We start from the raw sequence: 17,981 nt of genomic DNA, 5'->3' as shown, positions 1-17,981 counted from the left end.
ATATTACTGTAATTTAACGGTGACATTTTTTACAGTGTGGGGTTTCTTGCTCCTCTGTAGTATTCTTCTTTCTGTTGATCTCCTCACTCTCCTCCTCTTTTAATTTCTCACTAATGTGTTCAAAACTATTGTCCTTCAACTGATATTGTCTTTTATTTTTCTCATGTTTCATCATCTCATGTTTTTTTAGTTGACCATTAAATTAAGTTAAATTAAATAATTAGATAATTAAATTAAGCACTTCGTGTTTTTTAGGTTGACACCAGGGGCGGTTCTAGGATTTCATTCAATTGTGACACAATTCCCAACGCATTCGCCAGGAATCCTTTTTGACCCCGATTATTACAAACATCTCCCTCATATATGACCATGTGTGTTCAGGAATGTCCTCGTTGTTAGTTATTTTAACATCGGTGACTCCCTCTGAATGAACATTAGCCATTCCTTTTGTAGGCGCTGCTCATTGTTAGCTCCACTATCCTTAATCTATGTCAGATAGCCAGTAAATAATACAGTACACCAGTCACATGGGGAAAAAGCCGCACAATGATAGGATGATAGGCTGGAAACAGCTCAATGAGAAGGAATAATACTAAAAGTAACGAGTCCGTTTTGGAAATGTAAGAAGTAAAAAGTACAGATATTTGTGTAAAAATGTAATGAGTAAAAGTAAAAAGTTGTCCGAAAAATAAATAGTGGAATAAAGTACTGATACCAGAAAAATGTACTTAAGTACAGTAACGAAGTATTTTTACTCCGTTACTTCCCACCTCTGGTTATCACTAGCAGAAATCTCTCTACAGTGTAAACTAGAGTCTACAGTCATGCACTGTTTTACTCATGGTACTGTATGAAACATTTATCGTATGAATTTATTGCAGTGACTGATAAAGCTGTTAAAAAGCAGAGAAAATATCTTATTGCATTTTGTAGCTTCAAACCAGCTAGTGCTATTGACAGATTTAATAAAATGTATATACCTAAAATATAAAATAATATTTAATACATGAATTACTCTGGTTCCCCCTAGCGGCTAGATTGTATAATACACAATACCCTCACACCGCCTCCTTTAAGTCAAATACATCAGGCTATATTTCTGATTGCTTTATGAACATAATGACATTCGTGTTACTTTGTTCTAGTAACCTTACAGCACAATACTTGATCTGTTTGTAACTCTTAAGCTTACTTATCAAAACTTGTTTCTGTTTGCATTAAGCATAGCATTACTCTGTTATTGTTGAACCATGCCACAATTTCTTACTGCTTCACATCAAATGTTAATTATTCTTTTGTATTATAGCCAAGTTACATAACACATTTAACATGATAAAAACACTAACATTACCGACACAATGACAGTATTTTATCATTTAGTGATGATAGATTTCATTACAACAGTCTTTGCTAGTAAATCAGAGTCTATACAAGGCTGAGCTTATAATGTTGATTGATCTGGACTTGCCACTGTCTTTAAAGTCATTTCCAAAACTCATTCAGTGCAGCAACTGAAAATTGATTGAAACAACTTTGATTTCTCCTTTTCTATCCCTCCTTTTCATTAAAATCCTTCTATAAGCTCAGAGTTGTGATCTCTTCCAGCACTGTAGGAGGACATTTTTGTTACATTCATTATCCAGCTTTAACAAGACTGAATCCTGGTACAGTCTCCAAGTGTTGATTCTTATCGATTGATTGAGTATTAATGGCTTGTGATCAGTAATCAGTTTGAAAGTGCCATTGCCTAATAGATACTTTTGAAACTTTTACACACCCATAAACTGAAAATCCTTCTCTATTTGGGTGTACCTCGTTTCTGAATCCATCAGCCGTCTAGAACCGGATCGGACCATTTTCACAGTCTACCTATCCACTATGTGTCCCAGGAAACTTAACTTTGATAGAATAGAAATAGAATAGAGTAGGATTTCTATTTTCTGAATAGAAACTTCCCTTTATTCCATTTGAGTCCCACACGTTTCAATCCTATGCAGCCCTCTGTTCAAGTGATTATGTTCGGTTCTGTCTTTCCTTCACATCGTCACTTACACCGTCACTCCTTCCATGGAGATGTCCAGGTTCTCACTTCCCCAGGATAAAATACAGAGCACACAAACTTAACTGCTCTATATTTTTATTTATTCATTCATTCATTTTCTACTGCTTTATCCAAACTTCTCGGGTCACAGGGAGCCTGTGTCTATCTCAGGCGTCATCGGGCATCAAGGCAGGATACACCCTGGACGGAGTGCCAACCCAGCGCAGGGCGCGCGCGCACACACACACACACACACTACAGACAATTTTTCCAGAGGTGCCAATCAACCTACCATGCATGTCTTTGGACCGGGGGAGGAAACCGGAGTACCCGGAGGAAACCCCGAGGCACGGGGAGAACATGCAAACTCCGCACACACAAGGCGGAGGCGGGAATCGAACCCCAACCCTGGAGGTGTGAGGCAAACGTGCTAACCACTAAGCCACCGTTCCCCCCCTATTTTTATTTAGCTGTCTGTAATTGTAATTATAAATGATGAATTTTTCATGTGATGTCATACTGGGATGGATTTGTCAATAATATACTGTGGAAAAAAATCTGGAATTCTAAATGTATTTTGATTAACAAACTGAGTGAAATATCATTTAAATTGCTGTATAAATATTCTCCTGTCAAATGCTTTATTTCATTGAGATTTAAAAAGGACATTAACACCAGCTGCTGTTTCTGTAACTCTGCTAATGTAACAATTGTGCATTTGTTTTGGACTTTTAAAATACATTTTGGACAGATATTCTTGTTTTCTTCCAAAGTTTCTTCCCTGAGATTTGCTTTTCTTTCAAATACAATGTTTTGGTTTCTTTGACCACTGTAACAGGAGATGCCGCCTGAAGTGGGGCTCGAACCCGGATCTCTGTGGTAGTCTCGATCACCCGTGTGTGTGCTTTTCTGTTCTTATTTGCTAGTTTCTTTTATCCTCCCTGACTAAGTTTTTTTTTTTAATTTAATTGTTTTGAATTGTGTTGTTCTTGTTTTGTAAAGTTCTTTAAAAAGATTCTTCTAGAACATATTCACACAAAACTTTATTAGTATCTCTATCTGGGTTAAAATCAAGTACAACTTTATTACTAATTCTAACTGAGTTAAATTTATAAAGATCTTTAGGAACATGTCAAACTTGTTCTTTGCTCCTAAAAAGCTACTTAACAGGTAACTCGATTATGGGCTTTTTTAAAAAAAGAAGAAGAAGAAGAAGAAGAAGAAGAAGAAAGTGCTGTTTGCTCTCAGTTACAGGTACAATGTATTTTTAATATTTTTTTGTATCTGTTTAGTACAGACATAACATAAGCATCTCTCCATCCAGTTCACACACTGTACTCACTGAAAAAGTGTAAAAGAAGTCAGCTGGAATTGTCACATCTCACTTTAAAAGAAAGCTGCACACTGAAACACATTAAATATGTTGGGATTGAAATATTTGATGTCTTTAGTGAATCTGATGCTAATTTGTTGGAAGTTGCTGAACTCAGAATCTGTTACAAAATAAATCTCGGTCTCTGTTGAACATCACATGTTAATTATAAATGTTAATATGCAGGATGAACGACCCACTTCATATGTGGACCACTAATTACTCTGTAGACTTTTACTTAGTAATATATTATTATTAACAATAATTCACACTTGTGTTTAACTCTCACTTGTAGTTAGCTATTTCAACCCAACATCAGGATGCTCCAGTATATTTGTACACTAACAAGTACGAATACAAAGTATAATACTTTATATTAAAGTCTTTACACAAGCTTTTAAAGTCTCAGGTTATTACAAATGATTTAAAATACATCACTAAATTTCCTCTTGTGGTTTATTTATTTATTTACTTTTTGTGGTAGTTATTTTAAATTAGTATCACTAACTCTTTTTAAACAAGTCATTATTTTATGTATTTTTATGTGTGTGTAACAAAGTGAATCAAAATTGTCACACTGGGAGGATTAAGACAGACCCAAATACAGGATGGCTTTAAATAAATAGGGCTTGATAATTAATATACACAAAACAGGAACAAAGACGACAACATAACAGGACAAATGACGAGGTAAACTAACAATGATTCCGCCCTGCCATCGGCAACGCAGCACGGTTAAATAGACATGACAATGAACACATAGGGAACTGGTGTGTAGAGACGGGGAGGAGTAAACAAGGGCGGTGCAGACACGTGATACAGAACATAAACAGAAGCACCTGGCCAAATGTCCGGCCTGAACCGTAACAGTAATAACGCTGTAGCATGCAACCCGAACAAGGATGAGACTTTTACTGATGGTTTTATGATATTTAATCCTTTATGAACATTAATCCATTCACCATATCACCAATGTAAGAGCTGAGATGTAAACAAAACATGTAACTGATAGCTAACATTGTTCACAATCTGCTGTCTTACATTTGTGCAAAACGAACACATTAACAGACAAAATGCTCATATCTCAACTTATTTAACATCTTTTGCCTCTTCTGAGGGGCTGCAAGTATGAATTAGACATTAACCACGGCTCCGGGTCGAAGTTATTGCCGTATTTGGGATACCAAGCTATACTATACACTGCAATAGCCTTAAACAAAAAAAGGGCGCAGCTTAAGCCCGGAAGTCAACCATTGCAATACAAAAATAAAATAAAAATAAAAGACAATCGCCTTTCCTGTAACAAAATATAATTATGGTTATTTACAAATGCCACAGGACTAATAAACTTTTCACAATGAACTGTTCAGTGATTTCAACTTTCAACAAACTTTCACAAAGAATCTGAATTTTAATCTGCAATATTTCATTAATAAACTGAAATAAAACAATATGAGCTCTAACTGATCTGATTCACTCTTACAGAGCACTGAAGTGGGAGGATCTTTAGAGGAGATTCTTTACCCAAAACATATGGCAGTAATTTATCAGTAAATGTGTGTGTGAAAGTGTGTATGTGTGTGTTAGTGAGAGGGTCGGAGAATGACAGCTTTCCTCTGTCCCAGTCCAGTTTCACTCTGATCCTCTGGAGTTTCTGTTCTACTGAGAGGAGAGTCAATGTCTGTGGTGTAGAACATGCTGTATATTTACCTTCATAATACCACACACGCCAGATTCCACTTCTGGTGTATATTCCCCCCTTCCTCTGAGCAGATTCTGTCATCACACCCACTAACCAGATTGTACAGTCTCCAACATCAACATCCCAGCAGTGTGTCCCTGAGTTAAAGCCCTCAGAGCCCAGGATACAGCAATATTCATCAAACCTCTCTGGATTATCAGGAAGTTTCTGTTCTTCATCACTGAATCTCACACTGGTCAGATCATCAGATACAATGAGATTAGGATGAACAGTGTTGGGGTCCAGAGTTACAGGTGCTGAAAACACACACACACACACACACACACACACACACACACACACACACACACACACACACACACACACACACACACACACACACGGCTAGGATAACATTACATTAACATGGAACTAGCTAACATTACAAAATTCATTAATAAACAAATATAACTGCAATTTTCAGAGCAATAATAACTGCAATATTTTGCTTTAATTAGAAATGTAACCAATCGTAATAATAATTGAAATTCTATAATAACTCTAAAACGTCTGTAAGCCGCTACGACTCTGTTTTCACTCAGTTTCTCTGCTTACACTTCAAACACTGATCAGTCTGACACCTAATAGAAGCCTTTCAAAATAAGAGTTCCCTTATGTTACATGAATACAAAATGAACATATATATATATATATATATATATATATATATATATATATATATATATATATATATATATATATATATATATATATAAGTTTTTTTTATTAGTATCAGTTTTTTTTACTAAACAAAAATACATATTTTTTTCTTTACTAAACAAAAAAAGTGTTTATGTTTAATATGTGCACACGCTTACAAAGAAAGAAAGAAAAAAGACTCTTACTGTACTGGACAATGTCCTGCATCTTCTCCCAGACACTGAACTTCAGGTTGGCCAGATGTTTTGCCACATGGATCAGTGCTCCTGAAAGCTCCTCTGGATGCTGCAGTGTGCACTGGGCTCTGCAAAAACATTCAGGAGTCAGTGTTGCTGTGGCTTTGGATTCAGAAACACAGAGAAGCAGAGAGACAGGAACCACATCACTCACCTTTTCACTGTGGCCTTGTAGTTCTGGAAAACAACAAAGCACATATCAGTGGATATGATTTACATTTTTACACCACTGAAATGTGACGTTTCTGATGATGGAAAGAAGTTTTACTTTCTCACAGTATAAATACTGACTAAATGATCCTCACTTGTAAGAACAGGACGTCTTCAGCTCTCATCCCCTCTTCTATGGCTCTGATTGTGTCTGAAAGAGATGATATGTCTCTGCTCAACTTCTCAATCTTCTCCTTCATCATCTGACTCTTCTGCTCCTCTTCCTCTCTCAGTGCAGCGATCCTGACTGCCTCTTCATCTCGTAGAAACTGGTGAAGTTTCTCAAACTGTTCCTTAATCTGATGCTCTGTGTGTTGGGCCTGAATCTGTAGTGAAGAGGAAATTAAATAAAATATAACTGATTTCACAATGATGGAGAATAGAATTCTATCAAAACCATGTTATTGATTGTAACCTTTATATGTTCTGCAGTCTGACTCCAGTTCAGTTTACAGTCTGTAAAGATCTTCAGTTTCTCCTGTAGGGGCTTCAGTGCAGTTTTGAGCTCCTCCTGAAATAAATTAACACACTGTATGAAGACTCTGTGTTTCAGCTCTTATTGTACACATTGTTAACTCAGATCACTGTTTATTAAGGGGATTAAACTGTAGAATTTTAAACGTGTTTTTAAAGACATTTTTTTATTACTTGATTTTTTAAATGACAGATTTGTTATATATTTTTATCAATTAATATTTTAAAGCATTAAGATGAACTTTTAAAATGCACCAAGACCAAAAGAAAATTCTAAGAAGCTAAAGTGATCAAATGCATTTGCAATTTTTATTACACCATGTTTCTGAAGTGACACATAACCTCAGATTATATTTACCTTACAGTCTGTTACAGCCTCATCAATGGGGCAGAATTTGTGGTTGGTGTGTTTTCTTGAATCCCGACACACCACACACACCGGCTGTTGATCATCCAGACAGAAGAGTTTGAGTTTCTCACTGTGCAGACTGCAGACTGTTTCAGACCCTGATGAAGATCTCTCACTTCTCTCTTGTAAGAAAGTCTCACACAGGTTCTTTAAGGCCAGATTTCTGGGAGGATCATCCATAGATGACTTCCTCCTACAAACAGGACATTCTCTGGATCCTTTGGTCTCCCAGAACTGCTGCAAACACACTTTACACACACTGTGACTGCAGTGCAGAACAACAGGATCCGTGAAGATGTCACAGCACACAGGACAGGAGAAATCCTCCTCTGAGAACTTAGAAGCCATTTTATTTTACTGCAGTTGTTGTTCTCTCCAGTCCGAATGCTCAGAGTTTCACTTTCAGTTTGGTAAAAGTAACAAAACTCTAATTTCAGGTTTCTTTCCAGTTAAACAGACGACTTTGTAGGTCCAGTTAATAATCACTTTCTTCCATGGTGCTGAAAATGAGACTCAGATTTCTCAATAAACTGAAAACAAAGCTAAACTCACCAGAGCAGAAGACTGCAGGCTGTTAATGAAGGACTGCAGTCGTCTCAGACTCCACACTTCCTTAATAGGAGGAGTTTCACAGAGACACGTTATGGTCTGTTACAGTCATCAGTTACATGGGAACACATACACAACAATGATTTAAAGGAGCAATAGTCCATTTTTTATTACTTATTTCTACAAATAACTTGGAATGTATCTACAACTTACTTTAAAAAAAAAACAAAACAGATTAAAGTTTGGCTTTAGCACAAACATACAAACTCTGTGAGAACTTCCTTTTGGAAAACTGAGTTCTGGTTTTGTTTGTGTTTGGATGCTCCTCCTGTCACTCATTTCAATCTAGGTTATTGTGGCAGAGCTTCATGAGCATAGGTGGATCCATTCAAATATTCTATTGTAAATAGTATAAAATACTCTTTAATTGAGGTAGTAAACTGATGAGATATTGCACTTAACATATTGCACATGTGAACAGTAAAGTTTTTACAGTAAAGAAAAGTAACAATAAAAGATAAGTTGAACTAATATTGAGGTATTGCACATTCAGTGTGTTTTGTACAGATTTCTGGTAGAAATGAATAAATATTGAGGTTGGGCTTCTGGTGTAGAAACTGTTCCTGAGTCTGTTTGTGCGTGATGTGATGGACCTGATGCATCTGCCAGATGGTAGAAGGTGGAATAAATGGTGTGCAGGGTGGGTCGTGTCTTTCAGTTTGTTGTTTGAAAGATCACCAGTGTTAGAGTAAATAAATCTATGTCTGATCTGAAGACATTGTAAAGGAGAACAGATTCGTTGTGCACACTGAGGTAGTAAGAAGAGTTTCATACCATTTTATGAGAACGTTGTCCTTTTTTATCTGTTTAAATGGTCAGAACACTGTCTTAATTGTTAGCATTTATAAATATTGTAATATTTGTGATAATGAGTTCATTTCTAATTTACAGTTTATTTATTGTAAATAGCCATGAAGGCCATTGTGAAATGTGATGTACTGAAATTATAGTATTGAAAGAATAGAGAGAGACATTTTTATGTAGCATTTCATATGAAATCTAAGTAAATAGTAAAATGCTGAACACTGATTTATTAATTTAAATAAATCTTCACTGAATGTGATTACCGGTAATATTTAAAAATATTAGAACACAAAATCCATATTCAATATTTATATTAATTTGTAAAGTGATCGGATGAAACAATATTTGAAATGGTGACTTTCCCTTATTAATATTTACAAATCAAGCAGCGCTACATGGTGACACAACGTCTAGTTTGGGAATCTGTCTAAGAGAATTATTTTAAATTATAAATAAATACGTGCAATCCTAAATAAAATGAAGATTATGCATGCCATGAAATAAATAAACCATTCTTTATATTGTAACATGTTTATTTATGTTTTTCATTTATATTTCAGATATTGTTTATTTTAGACAGGTCAGGCAGTAAGGTTGATGGCAGTCAGACAAGACAGCAGCTCTCCACATGTACCAGATTATTGTTAATGATGTTTGTTATGAGGACTGTGGAAGGAGAACAAGAATTCTTCATATAGTAGGAAACTGTTTCAGCTTTATTATACAATTGTTTTGATTAATTCTCCTTTACTGCAGTAACATCATTATGATTAAATCCAGCACAGGTAGAAACCCAGTGAAGTCACTGTTGTTCTTCAATGTCAGCTAATCCTGACTTTCACTTATCACTCATGGGTTTGTTACGATTAATCCAGGAAGACACCAGTATGAAAACATTTTAAGGCATTTTAGAAAGCTTGAATAGAAAAAAAGTGAAGATTAAAGCCTTAAAGCTTTAGAAATGCCACTGAAATATTAACTGTAAAAATAAACCATACATTTTACGGTAAAAAAACGGCAGCTGTGGTTGATAGTACTTTACTGTCAAAATTCCGCTAGGAAGGTTATTGGTTGTACAGGATTGCACCCATTGTACTGTACATTTTTCCGATTTTAATTCTTATTTTTACAGTTTATAACTGTCTAATCAATATTTATGTTGTTATAAAAGCAGTTTATACCTGTCAAATTACAGGGTTTACATTTTGTAATAATTACGGTTCATAACCATCTTTTTTACAGCTCAAAACTGTTTAATTTAAAGGTTTATTTTGTCATTATTTCACAAAGCAGACAGAAAACTATTTAAACTAAGGAAAAAAACATTAAATATGTAAATGCTGTTATACTATTTTGTATTATAAATAACCAGTGAATTCAAAGCATCCTTTAATCACACTAGCTGAGAGCTAGAAGAGATAGAAGTTACATTTCTACCCATTCAGATTTTACCTTTAAAAACTATTAAGAGTACTTTCATTCTAATTGATGAACACAAACCTAAATCAAATCATCAAAACCCAACAGAATCTATTAATAGACTCTGATTGTAATAAAGACTGGCAGGCATTTAAAACAACATTAATGTATTTTTACATTCTTTTTAATATTTTTAACAGTGGCGCATAAGATCAGATTAAGATCAGTCAGTGAAGATCTACTCATTTAAAATTTAGACTCAGAATTGAAAACATTTCTGCTACCTACAGTAACTGCCACTTTAAACTGAGCTTGGGAAGACTGAGCTTGGGAAGACTGAGCTTGGGAAGACTGAGCTTGGGAAGACTGAGCTTGGGAAGACTGAGCTTGGGAAGACTGAGCTTGGGAAGACTGAGCTTGGGAAGACTGAGCTTGGGAATTTTCAGATAAACTTTTACAGTAAGAACTACTAAAGCAGAACAAGGCACAAGTGCTGTACAGAGTATAGTGTATTGTTACCATAAACATGTAGTTACAATTTAAGTCATTAACATTTCAATGTTTATAAAGTTTAAACTTGGAAACCATTTGCAGGCCACCTTTACAAAGTCTCTCACTACTCATGATCTGGAAAGGTCAGGGCTTAGGGTGAAGACTCTTGGGTTCACTTGGAGTCGCTTTTGTTCGTCTTTTCCACATTTTTTGTGCCCTTTTCGGGATTGATGTTGAAAAAACACCTTGAAAAGAAAGAAAAAACATTGAAACTCTGTAAATATTAAGTGAACCTTCCCTCCTAGGTTTCTTTACATACCATTGCAGGAATTCAAGCACTGACACCAGTTCAGTAGGGTAGTGAATGTTGAAACAGTAGTAACTGCCAAACATTAGGCAAACAGCAGCGATGAAAGTACAGTAGTGATGTCATCGTTCACAATCTTGCGGTCCACACTGAGCATGAATCGAACAGCAACATAGCAGGAGCGTCCTGTGGATACAAGTTCAATTCAATGAAGACATGTACATGTAGCAAGGTGATTGTGTATTTACATATGACTATCATACCTGTACACATAGCAGTGTACTGCCCTGAAAAACTATTTACCATAATAGATTTCTACACATTCTACAACACAAATTACTAACTCCATTTAATAAAATAAACTAGTTAAAAGGTTTAGATACCCCAAATGCTTATTACTGTCTATTGTTACATAAAAGATGAACATTCTGTTTTGTTGTTCATTAGTCTCATTTAATTTGAGACATTAAACAAAATCCACTAGGTCCTGAACATGTGAACCATGACCCTCATCTTTTAACACTAATTACAATTATAAGAATCATACACAACTATTACCTGAGTCTCTCAAATGTCCACATTTTTTAAAGACAAATCTCAAAATTATACATTCAGTGGTAGAAAAAGGCTAAATATGCATAACATGTTTTTTTTTTTTTTTTAAAGCAACTAACGTGCAAGAACTGGGTTAATTTTGATGTTTTAGGCTTCAGATTAAACAAAAAGACATTTGTGTACAATAATCACAAACCACAGAAATGCTCATGATCTATGTAATATTGTACAGTGTTTAGCATCTAGGGGTAACTAAACTTTTGAACTGGACTATTATTGTAAACTGAGTTTTTAGTCTGTGTTGTGGAAAATATGTAAAAACCTATACTTACCACACACAATAATACAAGGTGTCACATGCAGGTTTTCTAATTCTACATCCTTTTTGCGAGGCTTGTCTCTTCTACATAATGAAGAAGGAGCTCCTCTTTCTCATCAAAATAGAAGAGAAGTAGAAGAATCATGTCTTTCACATCCTCAGAGTAACCATTTGTCTGTCCTCTCAAAACTTGTAATTTTGTGATAGCCTGTAAGACATGTTTCTTCTTGGTTGCACAATCATTCCTCATGAAGTTCAACAGAGTATTTCCTTTTTCGTCAATGCTGTTCAGGAAGGTATCATTAAGTGGTATCCCTGTGAGGTCTTTAAAGTGCACTTCCATTCCACTTTCCTGAAACAAAAATGGCCAGTCATCAGTGAGGATTTTCATGTCTGTTCCTTTGTTGATATCTTTTCATTGACTCTAGTACAGTATGTAGACTTCATGAGAACCTTCATTTTCTCTTCATTCCAGTCAGTTGTTTGTGACAGACTGCTCATCTTTGCAGTTTCACTGAGGGGCATAAATTGAACTTCCCAATTGATGCAGCCGTACTGTATCCTGGACTGCAGCTGTTTTTTCAGGTGTGACTTCCTCAGTGTCACATTCCTCTGTATCAGGGGTGTCCAAACTACAGCCCGTGGGCCAACTGCGGCCGGCGGGTCAGTTTTTATTGGTCCGCAGCAAATTCTGAAAATATAATTGAATATGGCCCGCACATGGCGCTTGAGCTCAACTCTGTTGCACTTCTCAGTTTCAACACTAGATGCAATATTAAGATCTGGGCTTGGGTAATTTTATGCATGGCAACTGACAGGGACTGGGAGAATTCAGCCTTGCAGCCTCACACACATTCCATGGCATACACCCTTAACAAATTTGACCATTGTCCACCTTCTGTAATGTACACTCACTGACCAATTTATTAGAAACATCTGCTCATTTATGCAAATATATAATATCCACTCATGTGGCAGCAGTGCACTGTATAAAAGCATGCTGATAAAGGTGAAGAGCTTCAGTTACTGTTAGCACCTTGCTGTTCACATCAAACATCACAATAGAGACAAATGGGATGGTTTGGGTGAATAGACAAATGAAAGGTGACCCACACACAATCCTATAATTTTAAATTACATCACATCATTTCTTTAGTCCACAAGGGAAATTTTGCCATTGTCCTTTGAATTTAAAAAAAGCTTGTTTTTACTCCATTCATGGAGTAAAAACAAGCTTTTTTTTTTTTTTTATTCAAAGAACAATCGCAAAATTTACATCGTTACAGCTTCTAGTTTATATGAAGTTAATTCTGCTAGCAGCTAGTGCTATGATTTATAGGGACTGAAGTGACCCTCGGATAATGATAAACTAATATTTTTATCTGTTTTTCATAGTATGTTGTTTTAAAAGTACATTTTTATAGCATTCTAATATTTCTCTTCTGTTTCCATTTTGTAGGTAATAATCATATGTAAGGTATGCAAATGTCATGCAACTCATGAGAGAGAGGACCCTTGGAATTAGCCACACCAGACTGGCCAAACAACTAAAAGAGATCCATAGGGAATGGCTTAACCACTTGGCATACTACATGGAGTAGTGCGCTGCCTTTACTGATCTCTCTATCCTCTTACCTGTTACTGTTCAGGAACCACCATTACCCACTGAGGTGCCTACAGTACCACCAAGTGGCTGTTGAGCGTTTATGGGAAGGCCATCATGGATCATATTTAGGCCAACATTACCTCAAAGATTGGGAGCATTTTAAGAATGGATGTGGATTCTGGACAGAATGTGGATTCTGGATCAGTCTGGATGTGATGTGGCACACACAGTTCAAGTTAAATAAAGACACAATACAGTTGGGAAAGTTCTTTATTTTGTTTGTTTTACTTTTGAAGCAGTCACATGAAAGGTGCACATTCCATGCTGACTGCTAGTAACATCCAAATTACGGTGAAATCAAGAAATGTTTGTATTAATGTGAATGTTTGTCTTACCGATTCAGGAAAGGCCTAAAAGGGAGTGGCCCGCGAACAGGAAGCCAGTGTTATAGCATCCTGAAGGGGAGGAGTCATCTGATCAAACAGGCAAGGATTATAAATGTATTGTATGTAGAGATTTCAGTGATTTGTTAAAGGATAATGCCTTTGATTACAGGTAGACTTTATTTTGGGTGTGACTTGTAAAGTGATAAGATCTAGAAATATAGTGTTGCTAACAAATGGAGTGTTATGATTGGTCCGTTTGAATCTGAAGGGAGGGGACCAGGACGATTAAAGGACAAAGGAAATGCTGCAGAGAGAGAGAGGGATGTTGGTTGGAACAGTAGCCAACAATTTAGTTATTCCCTTTTGTGTTTTGTTAAGTGTTGAGTTGTACTTTGAATAGTTTTTTTTTTATTTGTTAATTTTTTGGTAAATTTTGATTTTTCAATGGAGATTTTGCTTTGGCTTCTTTCACACCTGTCTGAGAATGGTGGCTCACATAAATAAAAAGACACTTCATTGGATTTTTTGCCATTTCTTTTGCTGCCAGTTAGCCACTGCACCGACCATCCTACCACACTGGACATCTGGCACTTTTTGCTGCAACTGGAAACAGGGTGCACTAGTGTCGGCATGCATCTTTGAGTAGGACCGGTAGGACACTGCTCTTTTGTGTCGGACAGAGTGCACATAGAGGAGGAAAAGACCTGCAAAGGTTAATTCCTGGTTTGTGGAGTTTTGGCATTTTGGGGTCTTCTCTAATGCATTTTGTATTTTTACTCTGTACTTAATATACCTGCTTACAGTCTAAATTTTTATGGCCTTATTTCTTAATAGGAAACACTTCAAACACCCTGAATTTTCATCTGTATCTCCTGGAATGCCTGTGCAGGTGGAAGCAGGACTGGGAATCAGCTTCCATCCTCCCTCCTTACCTACGCAAGAGGAGGTGGTTCCCTGTTTTAACACAAACAGTCTGAGGGTGTTAGGGAGGAAACTCCCCAACAGTTCAGACTCAACGTGGAATAAAAACATTTAAAGTCCACACATTAAACATTTATAGAAGTGTTTTCTATAGAGGAACTTATCAGAGTGGACTACTTGCTTGCACAGTGTTGTGAGCCAGCGGCATGCAAGAGATGTTATCAGACACTGGCATGTACTGGATGGAGTTACAGGACTCTACATACCTGATACTGTTTTTCTTAATACTGGTCCTCAGCAAATAAATAATAATAAATATCAAGGTACACCACGACCAATTATTAACTTATCCGTCAATAGACAGACATAGATAATACAAAGAGAAGGAGAAATAGGGAAAGAAAAGATAAACGTAAGGGGAAGAAACATGGAAAGATTGATGTAAAAATCCAAAAGGTTGAAGAATTGGTTGAAGAGTTAAAAGATCTGAATATGAGCGTTTAAAAGAAGACACCGAGGGATCAGACGCTGTACCTAGACAGCTGGAAGAAGATTCCAAAAGGAAAAAGAAGACTATAATGCATTATGTGTTATTATGTTTTATTTTCAGAATGTTCAAGAAAAATTCTGAAATGCTTTTCTTTTACTTATAATCATGTATCCTCATGTAATAGAGTTGATTAGATTAATCTTGTGTATTTGACTGTAAATTTTCTAGTAGTAAACACTTATTAAGCCTACTGTGTATTACTGAGAGTATCTGCACACAAGTGTTTCAAGGCCTGCTGTTAAAAGTAAAGCCTTCTGTGTATTCGCGGGGAGTAATCTGCATGTGCAGTGTTTTATAGCTTGCTGTCAAATTCCATGGTGAAAGAAAGCTCCAGTTCTATATAATCACCGCCTGAGAAGTTGCAGGAAGTATGACCACATACAGAAGTGTTAACCGTGAGGTTAGAAAAGAAAAGAAATTAGCAGCACACACAGAGTCGGCTGGTGAGAGTTTGAGAAACTGAGAAGTATTTATGAAATAAGATGGTAGCCGTCTAAAAGGCACAAAGCCAACCAAACCTGACAGCCAAACCTATCTGGCCACAGTAAAAAAGTATAAAAGCCTGCCTTGAATCACATTGAGTGTGCATTCTATTGTAAGCAGCCTTAGTGCATGTTATACTTTAGGTGCATCATAGAACAAACGCAAGTTTACACTTGGAGAGTGTTTCTTGGTTTGTTATAATCTTTGCATCTTAATACCTTTTACTTATTCTAGTACTGTTTGATTATTTGAAGGAAGTTTTTTTTGTAATCTTTTTATTTTACATATATTACACACACCTATTTGTATTACACTACTTTTAATAAAAACAAGGCCTCCCATTGTGAGGATCCTGAAAAGACAAAAAGGTCTAAGTCTGCGTCCTTCATTTAAAGATTCAAACAATAGTTTAAGTAGAAGACCTTGGAGAGGAGCATTTGATGGAAGACAGAGGGGACTTCGAAGGACACCTGCGTTCAAGGTAAGACCAACTTTTAATAGTTGATCTTGTTTTTCCAACATGACCTTGTGCAAATTAAGATACACTCCTTAGTGGGGGCGCGTGAGGTTTCCTACGCAATCCGAAAACATGTGTCGCTAAGGGGCAAGTATATCAGTATAATTACTTCAACTCTTTATCCTTTTGACATCTGGAAAAAGGCACTGAAGCATTTAGCCTCTCACATCCAGACAGTGTAACAGCTTCTTTCCCTAAGCCTCAACACCCAGAACTGAATTGACACACACACACAAACCCCTTCATGTTTACAGTACCACTCATATAAACACTGCTCATATGCTGTTGTTGCACATTCAATTTAATGCTTGCTTTGCACATTACAATTAAATGATGCCACTTACTGCTGTATTGTTTACATATGCAAATGTATTGTGTACATATGCACAAACATACACAAAAAAAACATGCATATGTTTACAAAAACACTGGTTGGTACTATTTTATGTATCTGTCTTGTAGTGTATCATATTGTCTGTATGCACTGTCTTTTGTCATGCACCATTTGTACCAAGTTGCACACTATGTAATTGCGACATTTCCTTTGCACACAGGTCAAATCCGACTTCTGATGGCAAATGGTTCCACTAAACATAATGTAGTGGTTTCACAGCAACAAGAAGTGAACATTTATGCCATTAAAGCTTAATAATAATAATAATAATAATAATAATAATAATAATAATAATAAAAGCATAATAGTCTATTATGTATAATGTTAATAATTTTAGCAAACTACATTGATTTGCTTCAAAAATATTATTAGTTTTTTTTTATTCATATCATTAAGCTGATTTCAGTCGTAGGTAGTAACACTCAAAATGTGGAAAGCTTTAAGGTTTATGTAAGGCACTGTATCTATCTAAAAAGGACTTTATTAAATGTGCAAATTAGGAAATCTCATTATTATTAGCTGTGACTGAGCAAAATCCTGAGCTGCTCTCCTCTTATGCTCCTGTCCAGTCTTTGTGTTTCACACTCCAAAACGGTAGGGGCAAGCTGCTTAGACACCAGTGTAAGAGAGTCATTCAGGTCCTGCCTCAGGGTCTGCAACGAATTACTATTCCTTAAGGACTGGTCAATAAAGTCTGCCCGTTCCTGATGATCTGAAGCCAGCAGCAGACGTAACTGGTGAACCTGTGCATTTACAGAAAATGAAAGCGGACAAACACTTTAGTGTTTTAAATGTAATAACTCAAACAAAAATAATTAAATAAAAACAAGTATGGTAACCTATAATGCATTTTAGCACAAAGCTACAAATGAATTAGTCTCCGATATGAATAAGGTATTATTTTCTCTAACCTCAGCAGTCAGTTCACTTGCCCGTGCTCTCAGACACTTCAACTCATCAGCTCCAGAAGAATTGCTGAGATCCTTAAAGAATACAGAAACACATTTTTTTTTTGTTTTTTTCTCTCGGATATTAAAACATATGTTTAGCAGGCATATTGACATATTGACAAGTATCATTTATAGAATGAATGTCTAAAATGTACCAAGTGTGTAGTAAATGTGATATTTCTTGATTGTTATTTCTTGCTTCAATAGAGCTTTAAATCATTTTTTGTCCCATATCACATTCACATATTATCTATATTCAGTTTAAATAAACCAGTCACTGATGTGCTAGATTATAGAAGGTAGACCTAAGTTACTTGTGTGAACAAAAAGAAGTCTTGATGAAAAAGTACTACAGCATAAATAGTTCTTGCGTATCGTCTAAGTTACCACCATAGTTTCCTTTTAAGACATATCATAGTCTTGTAAGCGTAACAAGAACGTTATAACTTGTTAAGTTATAACATAGAACAACTTTCTATGTAGAAAAAGGTGATTAAAGCCGTTATATTTTAGAATCAGAGTCATA

The 17,981-nt window shown here is 35.9% G+C and overlaps 2 protein-coding genes and 2 long non-coding RNA genes across 5 annotated transcripts in view; 1 reads left to right on the top strand and 3 right to left on the bottom strand.

Annotated features, from left to right (window-relative positions):
* The window catches only part of tfpia (tissue factor pathway inhibitor a), a 140,720-nt gene that overhangs the window by 39,849 nt on the left and 82,890 nt on the right, over positions 1–17,981 (bottom strand). The window lies entirely within an intron of this gene.
* Positions 4,329–7,768, bottom strand: LOC113650660 (zinc-binding protein A33-like). Its single transcript, XM_027159107.2, has 6 exons — positions 7,093–7,768; positions 6,676–6,771; positions 6,356–6,586; positions 6,205–6,227; positions 6,000–6,118; positions 4,329–5,411 (listed from the first exon to the last, which is right to left on the bottom strand). Exons 1-6 carry the CDS (start codon positions 7,489–7,491, stop codon positions 4,873–4,875), a joined length of 1,407 nt encoding a protein of 468 aa, XP_027014908.2. The 5' UTR covers positions 7,492–7,768; the 3' UTR covers positions 4,329–4,872.
* LOC113650669 lies at positions 10,188–12,617 on the bottom strand. The gene is made up of 3 exons (XR_007140769.1): positions 11,662–12,617; positions 10,787–10,960; positions 10,188–10,712 (listed from the first exon to the last, which is right to left on the bottom strand). It is a non-coding gene; the product is annotated as an uncharacterized LOC113650669 (long non-coding RNA).
* On the top strand, positions 13,999–15,123 carry LOC125141400. The gene is made up of 2 exons (XR_007140767.1): positions 13,999–14,352; positions 14,475–15,123. It is a non-coding gene; the product is annotated as an uncharacterized LOC125141400 (long non-coding RNA).

This window comes from Tachysurus fulvidraco, chromosome 6, assembly GCF_022655615.1.
Source record: "Tachysurus fulvidraco isolate hzauxx_2018 chromosome 6, HZAU_PFXX_2.0, whole genome shotgun sequence".
Taxonomy (NCBI): domain Eukaryota; kingdom Metazoa; phylum Chordata; class Actinopteri; order Siluriformes; family Bagridae; genus Tachysurus; species Tachysurus fulvidraco.
The sequence above is the reverse complement of the archived record's forward strand: the minus strand, read 5'-3'. Positions and strand labels throughout refer to the sequence as shown.

Coding starts and splice junctions, on each gene's coding strand:
- LOC113650660 (XM_027159107.2), bottom strand. CDS start 7,491: ATGGCTTCTAAGTTCTCAGAGGAGGATTTCTCCTGTCCTGTGTGCTGT. Junction 6,772..7,092: donor AGGCTGTAACAGACTGTAAG/GTAAATATAATC, acceptor AATTTATTTCAG/GAGGAGCTCAAAACTGCACT. Junction 5,412..5,999: donor GCAGGACATTGTCCAGTACA/GTAAGAGTCTTT, acceptor GTGTGTTTTCAG/CACCTGTAACTCTGGACCCC.